The sequence below is a fragment of the Natator depressus genome, chromosome 10, assembly GCF_965152275.1.
Source record: "Natator depressus isolate rNatDep1 chromosome 10, rNatDep2.hap1, whole genome shotgun sequence".
In the NCBI taxonomy this organism is placed as follows: domain Eukaryota; kingdom Metazoa; phylum Chordata; order Testudines; family Cheloniidae; genus Natator; species Natator depressus.
The window spans coordinates 59,290,382-59,311,127 of NC_134243.1; the positions used below are offsets into that span (position 1 = coordinate 59,290,382).

At 38.9% G+C, this 20,746-nt stretch overlaps 1 protein-coding gene across 2 annotated transcripts; it reads left to right on the forward strand.

The window, feature by feature from the left end:
* The first annotated feature begins 5,113 nt into the window (after positions 1–5,113).
* Positions 5,114–19,273, forward strand: DNAAF4 (dynein axonemal assembly factor 4). Of its 2 annotated transcripts, none has more exons than XM_074966307.1 (9): positions 5,114–5,303; positions 7,855–8,002; positions 9,499–9,632; positions 11,063–11,303; positions 12,144–12,289; positions 13,790–13,899; positions 15,383–15,536; positions 16,603–16,708; positions 18,330–19,272. In XM_074966307.1, the coding sequence occupies exons 1-9, from the start codon at positions 5,181–5,183 to the stop codon at positions 18,437–18,439; spliced, it is 1,272 nt and encodes a 423-aa protein (XP_074822408.1). In that variant the 5' UTR covers positions 5,114–5,180; the 3' UTR covers positions 18,440–19,272. The 2 variants fall into 2 exon arrangements, with proteins under 2 accessions (XP_074822408.1, XP_074822409.1); XM_074966308.1 differs by lacking the exon at positions 5,114–5,303 and adding an exon at positions 5,696–5,832 and having other exon boundaries at positions 18,330–19,273.
* Positions 19,274–20,746: the final 1,473 nt, after the last annotated feature.

The following is a 20,746-nucleotide window of genomic DNA, read 5'->3' on the forward strand; positions in this document are numbered from 1 at the left end:
AGAATGCAGCTTGCACACATTTTAATTTGCATTGCAGTTATATTGTGAAGATTAATTTGGTTAAGACCCAAGCTTGGGCAGGGAACAATGTAAAATTTCACTGTTCTGAGAAGGAACTCTGGCACAGTAGCTTCTGGGCTGTTCAGCTAATGTGGCAACCTTTAGAGAGTGCAGCATGTCCTCTGCAGTCAGCAACCTCCCTATCCTTGCCCCTTTGGGAGAGGTTACTTTCTTGTAGGGGCACGAGCCCAAAGCAGTCCTGGAGCAGAGACTGGAAGGCTTCTTGCAACCTGGGCCCTATTGCCTGCCTGCATAGGGTCAGATGTTTGTGGAGTTCTTTAAACATGTGACGTGCTAACTGTTATTTAATTTATAGCTCTTTCACCCTGCTTGGTCACTGTATTATATAAAGCACTTAAAACGTAGTAAGTCTATGATTTAATAATGTTTAAAAGCCCAGTGCTTTGGACCCATGTTTAAAGCCAAGGGGTTGGATTCTACTCAAGAAAGCATTACTTAGAATAGAAAGCTTCTCTGGAAAAAAGTTTCAATGAGAAAGGCATAGGTGGATATCTGAAAGGAGCAGGAAGAAGGGGACATCCTATGAAATTCAAAGAGAGCAAATTTAAAATCAGTATTTTTTCCCCACACACAGTTAACTTGTGGCACTCGTTGCCATAAGACGTTGTTGAGGCTGAGAAATTAAAAATTTTCAGAACATTTTCAGAAATTTTCAGTTATATTAATAACTAGAAGATCCAGAGTTGTTGTTTTAAAAATAATTTACTATAAGAATTTTGGAAGGGATATAAACCCTCCTACTTAAGGGCACAAACCAACCTGTCACTGTTGAGGATTAGGAATAAACTTTCCCTCTGGATACACTATACCCTGACTGCGTACATCAGTTTCTTATTTTTGTCTGAAGCAGCTGGCACATGCCGTTATTAGAAACAGAATACTGAACTAGATGGACCACTAGTCTGGTCCGGTATGGCAAGTCTTGTAAGGTTTCACTTCCTATGAGTCGTCATAGCAACAGCTCCATTATCTGCAGAATTAAGCCAGAGAGGTGGAATGCCTGAAAGGAAGGCAGTGTCAATGCACATGTACCAGTATGTGGTTCATAAAGGAGGTCTGAAACGTAGCCCATTTCCTCTCTCTCTCTCTGTTAAAGAGTCTACAAACAAGCAGACCTAGCTTAATTTAAAAAAATCAATATTACTTACTTCGTTACTAGTATAAGTAATGCTGTTTAGGTTTTGCTTAATTTAAAGAGTCCCAGCTCACAAGTAAACAGATCAGAATTTGTTAGGTATTTTTTCTTAAGTTACACAGGGAGCTGATTGGTATGAGCAAAGAAGTAGATGTAACTATAATTATAATTTGTCCTTCTAGAAACTATGCTCTATAATTACAGCATGTTCTTTTTAGGTGAAGAATAAATAATGAGCAGTTTGTCTGTAGTACTTTCATTTTGACTGCATAATTTAATTTTTTTAAACCAAAAATACATCTTAGCAACTTAAGCAGAAGACCAGGGTTTAGGATAGATTTAGGACTCATTTCCTCCATGAATGAACCCTCCAAACTCATGGAAGAAGTGGTGTATGCACCTTGAGTGAACACAGCTTGGCTCTGGATAGGTATGTTTTATTTTTATTTATTTAAATGTAATAATCAAGACTCCTGGTTCCTAGCATCTGACGAGTAGTACAACAAAAATCCCAGAAACATTAAAATAATCATTTAAACAGGAATTGTGCCAGCTAGCCATCTTGATTTAAAAATACAATCTTTCCACCTTTTCCTTATCAGCTGATTTATTTATCTTATACCTATCTCTGTAGCATCTGAAGACCTCAGATTAATGAATTTTTCTCACTACACTCCTGTGTGGTTGGGAAATATTTTCATTGTCTTTTTAAAGATGGGGAACTGAGGCACAGAAATATTCAAGGTCCAATCCTGCTCCCACTGAAGTCGGTGGCAAAACTTCCATTTCGTTACTGCAGGTTCATTCCTAAGTCACATGTTAAAGGTTATATGGGGCAAAGTTTTCAAGTGCCTAAATCCCATTTTTCAAAAGTGACTTTGGAGAGTAAGTCCTGTTGACTTTCAATGAAGATTTTCCCCTGGACATTTCATTCCTGGAACCAGAAACTTAACTTTGATCTCAGTCCCAGTCCCCTGCCTTTTCCATGTAAGCAACTGCTGATGTTGCCACAGGTGAATAAGAGAGAAAGGATCCACAGAAAAATCTCTATTAATATGTAGTTCATGATCTGAAGAAGTTTTAGAATCCCTGCAATTCCTGATTATATGTGGATAAAATCAATAACAATACTTAACTCTCATACACCACTTATTCTTTGAACAATCCTTTGAAAATATAAATTACATGACTATCAGAAAACAAAATCTGATATCCTTCACAAACAGTAAATTAACTTTTTTATTCTTTTTAAGAGAGAGGGAGTGTGTGTATGTATGTATGTATGTAAGGTTGAACTCAATTTCTCGAGGTCACACTAGAACAGGTAAGTCAAGGAAGACTTCTTGGTTCTTTTGGATTTTTGCAACTAACTCCAGCGAACTGTATACTTCTGAGCAACTAAAAACCTACTTGAATTGTAGAAAATCTATATTGTGTGAGATTGACCCTTATGTGTTTGGCCTGACTTTCAAGGGATGTAGATCAGAAGCAGGATATATTTAATTGTTCCCCTATATTAGGCTTAACTTTGGCAGATAGATCTATTATTGTTTGTCTGATGGACTAGGTCAAACAGCAATCCACAAATTATCTCCTAAGTTTATGAAAGAGAGTGACTCCAAATAGACAAACTATTTAAGCTAATACCTGGAATGACAAGTACAGCCAAATTACTTTTTACATGACATCTGGAATTTCCAGTGTATCACTATTCAATTTATCAGCAGCCTTCAATAGTTTTTTTTTCCAGAATTTCTAAAACTACTAGCAGTCTATTATGGAAACATACTTTGGATAACAAGAACTGCATTCCTTTCTCTGCTGCTTTAAGTGTGAGTGATGAAAAGCAGAACTGTGTGCCTGACCTTAGATCTTGGTAAGTAAATGAACCAATATTTGCAGTAGGATTTTATTTGTCAGTTAACCTTTGCTGTAGCATTATGGAAAGACCTAAAAATAGTACTTAAACTTGCATTTATTTCCCCCACAGTAACACTTTGAGCCCCATGAAAGGTAAATTTTCATTATTTAACACAAACTGTTTACAGAACATAATAGACAGGGCTCCTGCCCAAACTTTTTTTATAATCTAAGAGTTAAGGCTATCTTACAATTTCTTGTACAGTAGAAACACCGGAGTTATGAGCTGACCAGTCAACCATACACCTCATTTGAAATTGGAAGTATGCAATCAGGCAGCAGCAGAGACAAAAGCAAATACAGTACAGTACTTTGTTAAACTACTTAAACATATAAAGGGAAAGTTTAAATTTTTTTGACAAAGGAAACTTTCTGTGCTTGTTTCATTTACAGATGGTTAAAAGCAGCATTTTTCTTCTGCATAGTAAAGTTTCAAAGCTGTATGAAGTCATTGTTCAGTTGTAAACTTTTAAAAACCACTTCAGAGTTATGAACAACCTCCATTCCTGAGGTGTTCATAACTCCGAGGTTCTACTGTACGTGGATGGATCCTTGCACCAACTCAGAGCTCAAATGCAGTTAACAGGACTCTGCTCAGGCAAAATCAGTTGCAGGATAAGGGTCTTCTAAGACCTTAGTCTTGCAACTGGCTCTTCACAGGCACAAGGATCCACCTCCATGGAGCCCATTGCAGGATTCACAAAGTTAATGCGAGCACGATTCACTTAATTTAAGCCCTGATTCTGGAAACAGCTTCTCATTATACACGTGATCGGTTTTGAAAAGCTACAGCGATCACTCAGTTGCACCCGAAAGAAGTTTGCCTCATGTTAAAATCCACAATTTTAAACTAGTACACCATAATTATTTACACGAGTTCATTCCCTAGCTACAAACTACACAAAACTAAAAAAACACAACATAATAGTGGCCCTGACTCTCTAAATTTTGTGCAGGATCAGAGGGCAGGAAGCTAAAACGTAGTTTTAGGTAGTTTTAGGTTCCTTTACACCTCATGGCAGGTTTAACTGGTTTATTCTTGGACTCCCCGTGGCACCTGGTGGGCTTTGCTCAGCTGAAAATAGCCAGAGCATCTGGCCCTCTGCTTTTCGCAGTTCCTCTGGCTGAGGCGAGATGGGACTTTAAGGGGCTCTGTCAACTGCCCTATGACGTTGGTTGATCTGAACTTTTTTAAATACTGTGGGCCCAAACGCCACCTCCAGCCAGTCGCTGCTGGAGGTAGGGTGACCAGACAGCAAGTGTGGAAAAATCGGGATAGGGGATTGGGGGGGGGGGGGGGGGGAAATAGGAGACTATATAAGACAAAGTCCCAACAAAATCGGGACATCTGGTCACCCTCGCAGAAGGTTGAAGCGACGGTACCTCTGCCGTCTGCTCCTTTCAGAGGGTGGGAGAGAAGCTCCGTCCCCTGGCTTGGGGAGTGTGTGTGGCGGGTCTTGTACAGCATCGGGCGAGAGGCCTGCTGGGGACAGCCTGACACAGCGTACAGGAGGCTTGCGGACAGGTGCGGTCCCAAGGGTCTGGCCAGACCGGCCTGCGCGGGGAGGGGCCCCAACCCGGAGCCGGTGCTGGAGGGGGCCCGAGGCCTGGGAGACTGAAGAGTTTCTGCCCCAGAGCCCTTCACAGGTGGTGCCCGACCAGGCTTTCCCCTGGCGGCTGTAAGAGCGTTCCGCTGAGGCGGGGATGATGCGTCTGGCCACGCCGGTCATCACGCCCTAGCTGCCCGCACACAGGCCTCATTGCCAAGGGCTCGCCTGGGCAGCCAGCGACACCTTGCAGACTACAAATCCCGGCGTGCACTGTTCCCCCAGGGGCGGGGATAGCCCAAAGTCCCAGCATGCAGCGGTGCCCCGGCCGGGCAGAAGTCCTCCTGCCTGGATCCCCGCTGCTCCCTTCCCGTATTACGTAACAGCGGGGCACCACTCAGGCCTGGTTCCAAACCCGGAAGTGCTAGGGGGAGGGCAGCGGAAAGTCTGAACCCTCCCCTAGTAACCGCTGCAGGGCGCCCTTAGCAGCGGCGGCCATGCCGGTCTGGGTGAGCGATTATAGCTGGCGGCAGACGGACACTGCTGTTTTCCTCTCCCTGCCGATGCGGGGTGTCCGGGTCACCCAGGCAAACATCTTCTGCACTGACCAGTATCTGAAGGTGGGGCGGCTTCTGCTCTTCTCCCCCGCTCCCAGCCTGAGCAGAGCCCTGCACTGTCTTCCTTACGCCTTCCCCACTCGCCTCTCCGCGGGAGTTCCTAGCCGCCGCCGACCTCCCCGGGGGTCGGTCTGGGCAAGGAGGCAGCGCCCCTTCCGCTTCCCATCCCCTCCACCAGCTGGGAACCCGTCCTCCCGTGTCCCTTCCACTCTCATCCGTCTGTCTGACTCTCCCTTTTGCCGCTTGGACTATGGCAGCAATAGCAAAGTGAACGCGAGCAACGGTTCCTGATCGCTGCTGGGCACCAAGCCTGCCAGAGGTCAGGGTTTTGTCACTGATGCTCTTCAACCTGTGCCACCAGCCGAGCAACCCTTTAAGAGAGTTGAAAGGGATTTGCAGGGGAAAGGTTGAATACAATTCGTTAAAGCAGGAAGGAGAGGCCTTCAGATTTACTGCTTAAAGGTGGTAGATGTCTCTCAGGCACAGTGTTTTGTTGTTCTTCAGGACAGACACATGGTTCTGCGACCACCGTGTATGTATGTGGATGCTAGTTGGCAGATACAGAAATTAACCTTTGGGAGCTATGTTGGTTTATGTTACAAATATGCAGAGGTGAAAGTAAGCTGGTATGCCCCGGTACGGCGTACCAGTAAGAGCCAGTGCGCCGTACTGGGACCGGCTTTCCTAGATGGCAATTTAAAGCGCTGGGATAGTGGCGGTGGGGCTGCGGCGGGGATTTAAAGGGCCCCAGAGCTCCAGCCGCCACTACCGCCCCAGGCCTTTAAATCTCCGCCGGAGCCCTGCTGCCGAAGCCCTGAGGTAGCGGCGGCGGGGCTCAAGAGTGGATTTAAAGGGCTGGGGCCGTAACGCGGCTGGAGCCCCGGGGCCCTTTAAATCCCTGACAGAGCCCGGCCGCAGCTACCCCAGGGCTCGGGCAGCAGGGCTCAGGCGGGGATTTAAAGGGCTCGGGGCTCTGGCAGCCACTACCACAGCGGAGCCCCAGGCCCTTTAAAGCTCTGCCTGAGCCCAGAGCCCTGGGGTAGTGGTGGCAGCTGGGAGCCCCCGGGGCTCCTCAGTGATTTAAAGGGCCCAGAGCTCCGCTGCGGTAGCGGCAGCTGGAGCCCTGGGCTCTTTAAATCACCCCCGAGCCCTGGAGTTCCCAGTCGCCCCTGCAGCTGGTAGCTCGGGGGTGATTTAAAGGGCCCTGGGCTCCCAGCTGCCACTACTGCAGCTGGAGCCTGGCCCTTTAAATCTTGATTTAAAGGGTCCGGGGGATTTAAGGCCCTGCCTCTTCCGGTTAAGGCCATGCCCCCTGCTCAGGTCTCTGGCATACCTGTAAGTCCTCTAACTTACTTTCACCCCTGCAAATATGGCATATTATGTACATAAATGAATGAATTAGACAAGGGAAAAGTGATAGAGTTGTTTGTTTTGTTTTGTATTCCCCAAACAAACTACAATTTAGCGGGGAGTAAACCATTTAAAAACTAAATATTGATTCGTAATATAACAGTATTCTTGTTAAACTGACCTATGATAGGTGACTGGGGAAATATTCTTTAGCCACCACTCCTGCGTATCACACTTTAACTACATGAAGCAATTTTCTGTGGTTATCCTTTATCTCCTATTTTTTCTTTATATTATTGATTTAAAATCAGAAATAGGGTAGACTCAGGATTTTAAGCCAAACTCCATCCGTCAATGATTTGTAATCCATTGGTCAAATTTCCCACTCGTTTACAGCTCCGCAACCCTGTGGCTTGCACAAGAAAAAACGAGGGCAGATTCTGGCACCTTTGGAGAGATTTTCAATCACTGGGTGTTAGGCACTTAACTCCTACTGGAAGCCTTTTAATGGAAGTTGGGCATCAAGCTGTCTTTTATGCCTTTGAAAAGTTTCCTTTACTGTAACAAGAAGAAAAAATACAACAACATTGTAATCAATGCAATAATTATTGGGAAATTGTGCATCCACTTTTAGTTTGTATTAAACTAAATCTTTTTCTTAAAAAGTACTTGTCAGTGTCCCGTGTTTCTCATTGTACTTTGCTGGGTGGTTTTTTTTCACATTATTGCACTTTTTGTGACTACAGTATATGTAATGGAAATTGAAAAGCTGCAACTAGTGTTCCAAAGTAGTATATTTTATTACTAGTTTTTGGTATTGGTTAATACCATAAGCATTTGCAAGCAAATAATCATTTGCGTTATCACCGCAGCTCTAATTCTTTCAATGTTGTTTGGCATTTCACACTGTATACTAGAATTTGGACTCATTTATAAATGCTAATTTTATTTTAATATTTTAATGAGATGGTTAAGCTACTGTAAATGATCTCTTCTACTGCAAATTACAGTCTAGTTAGTGGAGTCTCTCTCACTCACCAGCTTTTATGATTTTCTTGGTTTATTATGAGAAAACATTTGCTAAATATTTAAAATATACATTGGGGATTTATTATTTAGCCACAATCTTATTAAACATTTTATTTAATGAAACACTTTTAAAATGAATACGCATGTATATTTATTTGCTATTTACATTTTATAGGTAAATGTTCCTCCATTTTTATTTGAAGCCATTCTGTATGCTCCTATTGATGACACTAGTAGTACAGCAAAGATCAGAAATGAGACCATTTTCTTCACTTTATATAAAAAAGAAGTGGCCATGTGGGAATCCCTGGTTATGGAAAACGGTAAGTTGTCTACTGTGGAACATAGATGGACTATTTAAAGACAGGCAAAAACATACCAAACCCTTTCCCTGCAAGAATTCATAGATACATGAAGTAGCACATTGTAGTTTTTTTCTTTGTAACAAAGCTCATGCATTTCTTCTCTCTCCAACCTCAAGCTCTAGTTGAACAGAGTAGCAGAAACACATACACACAACAGCAAATATTAACCTAGAAAATCAAAGTTCAAAGAACCTTAACTCTGCCTCACTAGCAACCCCTTGAGAAGAACCAGAAACTTAGGCAATGTGAGGCTGTAGCTAACACACAAGTTACTTCCAAATGTAAGAACACATTTTATTGGATTGATTTATTCTTAATGCTAGAGAGTGATTCCTCACTGACATTTCAATGAAAGTGCACCTTTCAGTTTCATCACAAATACTAATGACTTTGGGATTATGAAGAGCCATTTGAACTCCTCAGCAGTATACAAACTTGCTTTTGGGATAAATAACAGCAAACTTTCTGCCCTGATCTCCAAACAAACTTTTGCCTCCAAATATATAAGTATTGTTTGAAATTTCTGGTTTATTGTATTTAAAATTGCCATAAATAGTCCATAGCTACACAAACAAATCTAAGACCAGAAGTGACTATGTGTCAAGAGTATGGAGCTTTGGAAAGGCAAAGGATTACATTTGATGTCTGAGATATGTGTATAAAGCTAATATCCTAGAGATGACTGCTGACTTAAGGAAAATAAATCTGAGCTTTCAAAACTCATTTTTGTAAGGTTACCTCTTATATAGTAAGTGTGGAAGTATATGTTGTGTGGAACATGGAATGTTGGCAATGGCATGGGGCAAAGTAAAGGTTGTTTGGGTGACTTCAGCTGTGCATGTCCATATTTTCCAGCGCTTGGGGAAGATAATGTTTATGAATCGTTTTGGGGGAGAGGAATGTATGGGTGTGTTCGAAGAAAACTACCGGGTTTTCTTGTGTTTTTTTTTTTTTTTTTTTTTTCTCTCCCTGAAATACCAGGAACCTTAGATTATACAGATAGATAGCTATCTCATTTCATCATTTTCCGTTACTGCTGATTGCTTCCTTTTTGCATTACAGTTATGTTTGACAATGAGAATAAATTAGCTTAACTTTTGTTATAGTTGCTTTCTGTGTCTTGTACTGTGCAATGTTTGGATAGCAAGCTCTGTAGAGGAATATTTAAATCCGAACCAAATTATTCTTTTTGAGAATTAAAAAGAAAAAAGAAACATTTCTACAGATTATAGGTCTTGTCGAACCTTATTATAAAACCTGGTAGTTGTGTTTAAGTGTAGTTTATATTGTCCCTTTTAAAGATGTGATTAACAGAGGGTTGTATTGTGCACCTGGGTGGGCTACATTTTTGCCACTCTGTCTCAGATATAATAATGAGAGAAATTCTCTTGTCCTGTACACAATGAATAACACATGAACCTCAGTCTTAAATTTCTCAAATGATTTTCTTTCAGGTGACAAAGAGAAAATGCAGAAAATAAGGGAGAATGCTATAATAAAAGCCCAAGAGAAGGCAGATGAAGAGGAAAAATCAAAAGCTGTTACAAGACGAGAACATAAAAAATATGCTCTGGAGGCCACAATGAAGGTAAATTTATATGCGACTCTACAATAATTAAATACAAGAAATATAATCTTATATAATTTCCAACTAACCTGACAGGTTTGGGGTTAAATATGCTGTTTAAAAATATCTTTTCTAAAGTAGTCATCTTTATTAAAGTGGCAGGAGAGTTTGCATAACTCTTAATTCCTCTTTTACTTTTAGTTTGGGTATATCCATTGTGAGGTCTGGAAACCATATAGAGGAAAACAGTTGTGAAAAAATTTGGACTGTTAACACATTCATTATAAACTGACTTTTTTTTTTTTTTTGGTGAGATCAGGCAGGTGTTGGTATCTAAAGGGAGATTAGGATTGCAATAATTTGGCACAAAAGGTAAGGTGAGCTCTATATATGGATTAAGCAATGTAGACTCTAAGAAATATTTTATTTACCTTCGTTCTGGAATATAAAATTTGTGGTATGCAGCTTTTGCACTACGGCTGATCCTTAGTCACCTACCTCTGTTCTACGATGCTTCCACTCACAAAAAATGGTAACTTTTATATTCCTTTATTCGCACCAAATTGCTTTTCTGCATACCTCATGAAATGACCATTTATGTTAACTTTTTGTGTTGTTAAGATATTCATAAAATGCAAGAGGACTGTCAAAACTTCATAGCTTTTAAAAATATAACAAGCAGAATCTTAGAGCTTTCAGGATTGCATATGCAGGAATCACTTTCAGCGTCGGGCAAATGGAGTTATTTCTTGAGTAGACATGTGTTAGCTATTCTACATGAGCATCTAAGTTTCAGGAGAAGTGGGAAATTAAGAATAATGTATTCAAATGAAACTGTATATTTTACAGCTCTAAATTTCCCTGAGATACTGAGCTGGAATATAGCTAGGATACTGGAGTAGAACCCTTACTCTCTTGAATAGTGCCATAGGATCTTTTGTAAGCAGAAGTGGTCAGAGACTCCATCAGAAGGGTGTAGCAGCTCCAGTAGCAAAGTATTCCTAAGTATCATGCTGGAGGAGTGGTCCATTACTGAATCAAAGGAAAGAATGTTACATGCTAAGCTTCTACATAGTCTTTGTGAGTCTCCCACCAAGTACTATAAAGCAGCCCAAAGTGCTAAGAAAAATGTAGGTTCTTCAGAATAAAACAACTCAATGAGCATCACACTTTCCTAAATTTTCCTAAGCCTGCCCCTCTAATAGTGATATTAAAATAGCTGGAGGCATATATTTTTCAAGCTCTGTGAGTTATTTTACGTATTAATACGTATAAGCCAATCAGTTTCCTCCTTTTCCAACTATTTTTCTAGAATCCCTCAACTCTGTATATAATGTCACATATTAATAATAGTGCTGTGTAGAATTGGGAAGATACTTATGCACTCTCATTTCTGTTCTGCTCATTTTCACCAAACATTACGTGTTCTGATAGTTCTGCAATTCAAACAGCTAGAAGAAACTGAGAGAAAAAGAATTGAAAATCTGAAAGAGGAGGAGCGAAAGAAGGTCACTGAGGAGCTGGAGAGATGGAAAGAAAAGCAGAGAAATGAGGAGAAACAAAGAAGGATACAAAGAGAAGAGGAAATACGCAGAGAAAGGAAACTAATAGAGGAGAAGAAAAAGCAAGAAATAAATAAAGCTAAAACTCTAAATGCAGGAACTTCCAAGACTAGAAGTATATCTACAAGAGGTGGTATTTGTGGAATAAAGTTTTACCTTTTTTATAACCTATATACTATGTTTGTTGTATTAAAAATTCAATTCTTAAACCTTTCTAGGCATTTCTGGTATGTTCTACCTTCATATCTAGGTACTGTACTGAACTGCTTATTCTTCTTTTTGACTCCAGTTGGTTTAGTCTCTTGTTTACTTGCTGTCAATGTGTTGAGTCACACGTAAGGGGAGATTTTGGTTCTTAGCATTTTTTTTTACCCTTTCTTTCCTTCCGAGCCCCTCAACATAATACTTCATTGCAAATAATACCATTCCATTAAATGCTGCTTCTTAATGCTAATTAATTAGTGATTTCTGTGCACTCCTAAACCACAGAAGTATTGGATTAAAAAAACCTTCTCTCTCATGGAACATAGCTACCAAGTTCCTAATACAAGCGGAAATGCCCCAAAATGTTACATGATAGTCAGTGTAAAATATACTGCAAAATGATTGGGTGACTTCTGCATATAGCCTTCAGTGTAAGCCCCCATTTTCCAAATCTGTCCCTGTATCTGAAATTCATATGAAAACCAAAACTGATTTATATGAAACTCAAATTTTACAAAGGTTTTGTACATCCTACAGGAATTGTACATACTGTGAGTTTACTGTGTATGGCGATATGACCAGCTTGCATAAAAAAGTGTGATTTAATATGTTTAGAGCTATTCCTTCAGGATACAAGACAGAAAAACTTGAGGTGCACTTCTACTTTATAAAACTCTAAATTAGGTCTACTTGAAAATATGATGGGGAAAGGAGAAAATGAAAAATAAATTTGCTTTCTTCTGTTGTTCTACTTCTATCTTTGCAGCTTGTAGTTCTGAAAATATATTTTCAGGGAAGTTAAAAGAAGAATCTTTCCCTGCTCCTCGATCTGCTGGAACTATTAAAATTAGTTTCACATCTCGGGTGTTTCCTACAGCTCTCAGAGAATCCCGAGTAGCAGAAGAGGAAGAGGTAAGGATAGTTTTCCATTTTGCGAGGGTGCTCTCACTGCACTCAGAGGTGCTGGTAGTGCTATTCATTCATGTGGCCAACTACAGTCTATAGGAATGAGTCTTTGATTGCTTTACTAAACCAAGCAGGGAAGCTCACATTTTGGTAGTAATACTGTTGGAAATAGAAGTTACAACGTGGAAGTCTTATTCTTGACATGAGACTGATACATCTTTACCAATCTTCCTGTCATTTCATGAAGTCATATGTACTTCTCATTTATTTTCCTTTGTTGAAATTAGTTTAAACTAGAGATATTGTGAGCAATTGAAATGGTCACTTCTAATTTAACCGAGATACAAATATATTCTCTTCTATACTTATATGGAGTAGTGGTCATCCACCTTTAACTTAAGAAAGCTATATCCCTTATTAAGCATTTCCTGTGGTTGTAGAGTGCTGAGCATTGCTTTGGTCCTTCCTGTCATCCTTTATATATTCTATCGATTTTCCTACTGAATATGTACAGGTTGCTAAGTTAGTTTGAAAAGTAAACTATTCTATATCACTGATCACTTTTTCCATCACGGATAAACTGCAAATAGGAACCTTGGTTGTACTGTGTAATATGACTATTATGGCAGGGAAGACAGGACTATAAATTGAAGTAATTGAAATAATTTATATTAAATGTTGGTCTGGAAAAACAGTCACATTATTTCTTGAAATTTTATTTTTAAAAGAAACATAACGGTACCAAGTTATTGTAATCACCTTGAATATGTACGATAAGTAAGGCATTACTTAATTTGTGATATTGCAGAAATTGTGGATCCCACAATATTTGGCTTCCACTGCAATTTCGACAGCAGGAGCCCGACCATACAGGAGGCTGACAGTGGGAGCCCCTGTTCTCAGTCCCGGATGGCAGCTGAAAAGACACCAGTTTCCCACTGATTCCTCAATCTTATTTATGTGTAATATTAAAAGAAATGTTTCCAACTAAATCACTTTTCACCTAAGATGTGATTGTTCAGATTTACAGAAATAGCTTGGTTTTATTTTAAACAGTTTTAAAGAATTATACGTTTATACTTGAATTCCATACCAAATTTCACTTCACATACAAGGATGAAATGCATGCTATAAATTCTATCCTCTTGTGGGGTTAAGATCAAACTAGATTATGACATTTTTTGGTCTAAATTCACAATCTGTTCTTTGGGACTCTGTTGGATGAGCATTGATACATTCTTCTTTGTAATCACAATAAACAAAAAACAGTTTAGTAGTCAGGCAGTACTGCACCCTTACTGCTCATTTAGAAACAAAATATATGGGAAAACTTAGAGCTTTTCTGATCTTGAATCAACAGCTAGGTGTTTCTACTAAAAATGGGATAAAGAAATATTTCCTCGATAAGTAAGTGAAAGGATGAAAGCAAAATGAAAACCTAAATCTCAAAAAGTAGATCAAACAAATAAAATGCTAACATGTTGCGCACACATCTTCCTACCACAGTGGCTGCATAAGCAAGCAGAGGCTCGTAGAGCAATGAATGCTAATTTTTCTGAGCTGAAGGATTTAAATGAGGAGGAGAAGAACCCAGACTGGTTGAAAGACAAAGGAAAGTGAGTTAAACTCATTCCAAGATATGATTACAAGCATGTATCAGAAACATAACTACCGAATACGTTATTTTTCGGAAGTTAAATGCTGATTCTGTTTTTTAGTGTAGAAAATTTTTAGTTTGTATGTTATCTTTCCATGCAGAATTTTATTTTCTATCGTTTTCACTGGATGATTTACAAATAATGTGTACACCACATCTTTGAGTTCTAGGAAAAATGCCTTATAGTGAGTGTGTGGCTTAGGGGATAGTGCACTGGATTGGACTCGGAAGACTGCTCTGCCACAGGCTTGTGAGGTCACTGGCCTGCTTAGGCAAATCATTTCCCTCCCTGTGTCCATGTGTAAAATGGGAATAATGATGCTGACCTCCTTTTGTAAAACTCTGCAAACTATCGATAAAAAGTGCTATATAACAACTAGATGGTATATTAATATTATTATTATAATATGAGAAGCTCAATCTATTTAAAAAGAAAAGGAGTACTTGTGGCACCTTAGAGACTAACCAATTTATTTAAGCATGAGCTTTCGTGAGCTACACCTCACTTCATCGGACGCATACTGTGGAAACCGCAGAAGACATTATATACCTTATATATAGGTATATAATATATATATAGGTATATAATGTCTTCTGCGGTTTCCACAGTATGCGTCCGATGAAGTGAGCTGTAGCTCACGAAAGCTCATGCTCAAATAAATTGGTTAGTCTCTAAGGTGCCACAAGTACTCCTTTTCTTTTTGCGAATACAGACTAACATGGCTGTTACTCTGAAACCTGTCAATCTATTTAGTTTATTTAAGAGAAGGTTAAGAGGGGACTTGATCATAATCTATAAGTACCTACATGGGGAAGAGATTCCTAATAGCAGATGGCTCTCTAATCATGCAAAAAAGATCCAATGGTTGGAAGCAGATGCTGACAAATTCAGACTGGACGTAAATTGCAAATTTTTAACAGGGAGGGTAATTAATCATTGGAACAATGTACCTAGTGATGTGGTGGGTTCTCGATCACTTGAAGTCTTTAAATCAAGACTGGGTATCTGTGTAAAAGATATGATAAAGCCCAAATAGAAGTTATCAACTTGATGCAGGAATTACTGGGTGGGAGTCTATCGCCTCTGTTATTCAGGAGTTTAGACTAGGTGATCGTTATCTGAGAAAAGTCTGGCATTAAAGTCTATTAATTGTCTGCACCATATCCATGGAAATATGATCTGCTTTTCCTGTTCTTCAGTGCTGTGTTACCTTACTTTGTCTTAAACTTTTGCCAACCTGGCTGCCAGCATGAAGTTTGAGTAGACTGCATCTACATTGTTTATTATGTCATCCAAAATGTCATAAATGATCAGTTTTTAATGTTTTTTTTTAACTTGTTTGAAATTGTTAGTTTAGTCCAAATTGTTTACAGTAGATAGGCATTCTGTATTGTATTATGTTTTTCCTTGTTTTAAAATGTACTTTTTATTATGTTTTCAGCAAAATGTTTGCAACAGGAAACTATCTTGCAGCTGTAAATGCCTATAACCTGGCAATTCTGTTAAATAATAAGATTCCAGTACTGTATCTGAATCGTGCTGCTTGTCACCTTAAATTGAGAAACTTGCACAAGACCATTGAAGATTCATCTAAGGTATAAATATATTACACATAAAGTAGATTTTTATAGTTAATCTCCGTATAACATGGATATGATCTTAAACTAACATATAGCTAATTTTGCTGTCAAGCAAGAATGTAAATACTTATGGACACTATATAACAGCTTAAGTTTGATACACAGACAATGATGTATCAACATTTTGGATTGTTCAGCCCTAATGATAAATAAAATGACTATTAAAGGGTTGGATTAAAGGAGAAATGATTGGCTAATGATGGTTTCAAAATTTTGTGTTCATGCAGTATAATCGAACAAGTTGGGACTTGATAGATACAGTAACTATATTTTTAATAAAATAGTGCCCATCAAGAAAAGAACATAAACAGATATACTTACTCTTTTAAAAAAAACTTTTAGTGACAAAGGTTTATAGAATATACCCACATAAATTTCATAATCTGTCTTTCGTTCTGCACTTAGTATGAAGAATTAAAAAAACCAAACCCAACAATAATCCAAAAGATTCTCTTAAAAGATTGCTGGAACGTCTCAATATTTGATCAACCACTGCTTGTGGAAAAACTCTATGTTCTGTTTATCTAATAGTGCTTCAGCACAATTTGTACTGTGTTTTTACTTAGTTTATTTAAAAAAAAAAAAACTCATTACCTGACACACATGGATATTTTGAAAAAAAATGGGTCCCAAAATCGTTGCTTGAACTAAGCACTCCATGAGGCTCTAAACTTGTTTCTCCTAGTAACTGTAGTAATGAGATCAATATTTTGTTTGGAGCACTATTTGTGATATTGGACTATGATAATGGAATATATTTGCTGTTTACAAATAATCATTAACACTTCATGCACCAACCTAAGATCCAGATTCCCTATTGTGGGACAGTTTACACTTTTAAAACTGCACTTGCGTTTTCGTACCTGCAAACAAATTGTGAATGCAAATCATAGTGGTTACACCACAAACCAGGTAATTAAATGAGAATGCAAATTTTTGTGGGTGCATGTGTCTCTGCAAATGGGAGGTTAGGCCACAGAAAATCTGTCTCTAAATATCTTGGATATTTTTATTTGTAAAGGCACTAGAATTACTGATACCACCTGTTTCAGACAATGCTGATGCTAGAGTGAAAGCTTATGTGAGGCGTGGGACAGCATTTTGTCAGCTGGAGTTGTATGCTGAAGGTAAGAATTCAGGCTCTGAGTCTGCAAACTCTTATGTATGTGTTTAAAATTACATGACTGTAATCCCATTAGGATCAATGGGGGGCTACTCATATGCTTAAATCTTTTCAGTATTGGGGCCATAATGTTTAAAGAACTTCTGTTTTTATTGCTGAGATACATATATGTATAGTATGAAAAACCATACAGTTACAGTTATATACCGCAAAAAGTAAAAAATCTTAAACTCCCAAATTTTTCCAAAGATGTAAAAATATAAACTGTAAATATTTTCTTATGAAGTCATCAGAAACAAGTCTTTTTAAAACATTATTTTTATTCTGAAATGTATAAATTTTTGACAGGTAAAATATTTTCCCCTGTATTTGTTAGAAAATCTGTAATAATGGTGCATATCTATCGAGCTTTCTAATAATATACCATTCTTATCTCACAAGGCAAAGTTAAAAATGAGGGAGAAGGTATGAGGTAAATTTTTTAAATGCCACTATTTAAACTTGTATTTTTTTCCCTCTACTCTGGTCATGTCCTCTCCTTTTGAATCACTTTGTTGGCTTTTCTCCTGCGGTTTCGTATCCAGTTTGAGACTGTATCAACCTTTTCACCTCTTACATCTGTTTTATAATTTCTTATTCCCCCTTGCACTCATTATGGCTTTTCAGACTACTCTATTCACAGGTTATGGCTTTGTCTGCACTAGCAATTCTGTCGGTAAAACTTTTGTCAGTCAGGAGTTTGAAAAAAACACCCCCCTGACCGACATACGTTTCACCAACAAAAGTGCTGGTGTGGACATTGCAATGTTGCTAACGCCGCTTGTTGGCGGGTGGTTTAACTGTGCTGTCAGGAGAGCTCTCTCCTGCCGGCAAAGAGCGGCTATACTGGAAACCTTACAGCAGCACAGTTGTAGCGTTACAACTCTACCTCTGTAAGGTCCATAGTATAGACATAGCCTTAGTTTTCTTCTTGCATTCTCAGCTTCATGCCTTCCTACATCCTTTTTCTCCTCTTCAAAATCCACTTCTTCCAGAAATCTTTCTTATTTTCTTCTCATCAATATTCACTGCATCATTGCTTATCTGAACAGTACATGTGTCTATTCTAATTTAAACCCCAATCCTGCAATCGAATCCATGTGGTTGGACCTTAGTGCCTGTGTGCGTACCTAATAACTTCAGTAGAGTACCACAGAGACTCAAGTCTCTGTCTGTGCAGATCCATTTGCAGGTTTGAGGCCTTAGGCTGCAGGCTCTTTAGGGCAAAGAATGTGACAAAGTGAGTTTGCAAGGCACCATGTAAATATATAAAAGGTTCTGTTTGTGTTTTAGAATAATGTTGTAAGTTTTAATAATAGTTTAAGATTTTAATATAACTGTGTGATATTTCCATTAGAAACAATTGTTAATCTTATGAAATTATTAAATAAATATTTTCATACAGCCCAAAGTTAAAGACCATATTTTGTTCTGCTCCAAATCCCATTCAGTAAAATTATCTGAAACTCAAGCTGCCCTACCTTTACTTGCATATAACTTAGGGAAAGTTACTTCCAACTAGCTGTTAAAAAGTATAAATACTGTTGTATATAGGATTAATAATCTGCTTGCTGTATTAATATTAGGTCTCCAGGATTATGAAGCTGCTCTCAAGATCGATCCTACAAATAAAACTTTAGAACAAGATGCTGAGAAGATTGAACATATAATTCATGGAACTGCACAAGATTCTTAACAAAGGCTAGAATCAGCATGGTGGTGTATTTAACAGGTTGGAATCTGGAAAACCCTTATTTCAAATTCTGCCTGAGCCAGTGAAGTCACCAGACATTTTTGTTCTGCGCTCATCCCAATTATAAAATTGGGTAAAAGAGAAGATACTTCACATAAGAACTACTATAACTTGGGTAAATATAGTGCAGAAAGAGAAGTAAATAATACACATTTTATTTTCTTACCTGTTTCCAAAATTGTCATTTGTTTTTTTTGTATGAAATATTGGCTAGCCTGAATAACAGAACATACTTTACTATATTTAATTTCAAATCTGTTATTAAGTAAACAAATGTAGTCTCATGGATTTTTAAAACAACTTCAGTGGTTAGTCAACATTATTAACTATGTTCATAGTTCTGCTACCAAAGTTAAAGTGCTAATGTAGAAAGGAACAGCCATCAGAACTGTTGTGAAATCAGAAGTCATCCAATTAGAAATATTTCACATAGGACTAGAAATTAAATAATGCTCATATTGTATATGAATTTGCCCAAACAAACAACCCTAAAACACTTCCTTAAAAAACTGGAGCCAAAATATTCAAATATGATGCGGTGAACTTTAAAGGCCTGATTTTTCAGTTGCTCAGCACTAGCGGCTCCCATTGAAGACAAAGTTTTCAGAACTTGGTGCCTCTCAAAATCAGGCTATGTATTTAGGTGTCTAACTTTGAATTTAGGTGCTTAATATCAGGCACACGACTTGGGAAATCTTGGTCTGGGGGAGGGTTAATATAATCCTTGTAAAATGCAGTAAAATGTTGTTTGAGTATTAAGCAATGTATATTAAATATTTCTAACCCATTCAAAAAGATTTGACATATATTGATTGAACTGACCGAACAGTTATGATGCAATTGTAATTTTGTCAGTAGTAATGCATTTTAAATGAAAAACAGCAAGCCTGCTGTTGGCTAAATACATCTGTAGATCTTTTATTTCATAATGGCATTAATTTTGTTATAAAGTGTCCTATTAATGGATCACTTAAACCTGCCAGAATCTTAAGGTACATCTACATAGCAATTAAGCACCTGTGGCTGGCCTGGGTCAGCTGACTTGGGGTTGCAGGGCTTGAGCTGTGGGGCTCTAAAATTGCTGTATAGATGTTTGGGCTTGGGTTGGAGCCTGGGCTCTGGGAAGAGATGAGTACACGTGGTTGTGGGATTGTTGGGGATAACAGGATAGGCGCTTACCTGGCCCTGTTTGAGACTAGGAAGCACCAACAAAATATGACTACCTTCCCGAACAAAAACCAAGTTGGGCAGCCCTAGAGATGAGGAAAAGAGGAGAAGCTGGGAACCAATAACCAGTTGTGGATCCCTGATTCTCCTCCAGCCCCAAAGCAGGTTAGAGCAGCCTGCAGGCTGCCTTAATTTGTGCCAACTGGTTATGGTCCCTAAAGACTACATCCCAGCTGGATATAGAGAACACATTGTTCTCAAGCCACTTTCTCCCTGCTCCTGACTTGCTCCTTTCTTCCCCAACATGCTTCCATGCTGCAATGAGGAAAGTACTGAAGCAGGGGTTACACTTGTTCTATGTCCCATGGGGACTCTCCCATGCCCGGAGAATCCCTAGAGGATATGTGAATGGTTTCTGCTCCCTTAATGCCATCTGCATTGCCTAAATGGAATGGAACAGGTCAGAGAATCTGCCCTCAAAGTACTGATTGTGGTCCTTTGACTTTTTTGAACTAAAGCTTGGCCCTTAGGCTGAAAAAATTGGACCCCACTGGATTTGTTAATGTGGTCTGGGATACACTTCTACTTATTTTAAACTTCTGACTGTTATTTCTGAGTATGCTTGGCATTGATGGTGAACAGCTATGATGCAATACTTGATCTCATTCTGAATTTCTTTCTTAGGTTACTAATTTGTTCCTGATTTTACAATTTGTAAGTAATTAGTAAAATAGATAACTGCTAGAGATGTTATTTCTTTGGTATTCATGGTTGCTAAGTAGGTATCAAAAAACATTTTCTAAAGTGTTTAATACTCCATCAGCTCACAGCTGTAGTTTGCATTTTTGCACTGAATGAATGTAGTGGTCAAGCGCTCTGGGCTTGGGTTGGAGCCTGGGCTCTGGGAGGAGATAGGTACATGTGGTTATGGGAGTGTTGGGGATAGCAGGATAGGAGCTTGACTGGCCCTGTTTGAGACTAGGGAGCACCAACAAAATGTGACTACCTTCCCGAACAAAACCATGTTGGGCAGCCCTAGAGATGAGGAAAGGAGGAGAAGTTGCATTGCCCAAATGGAGTGGA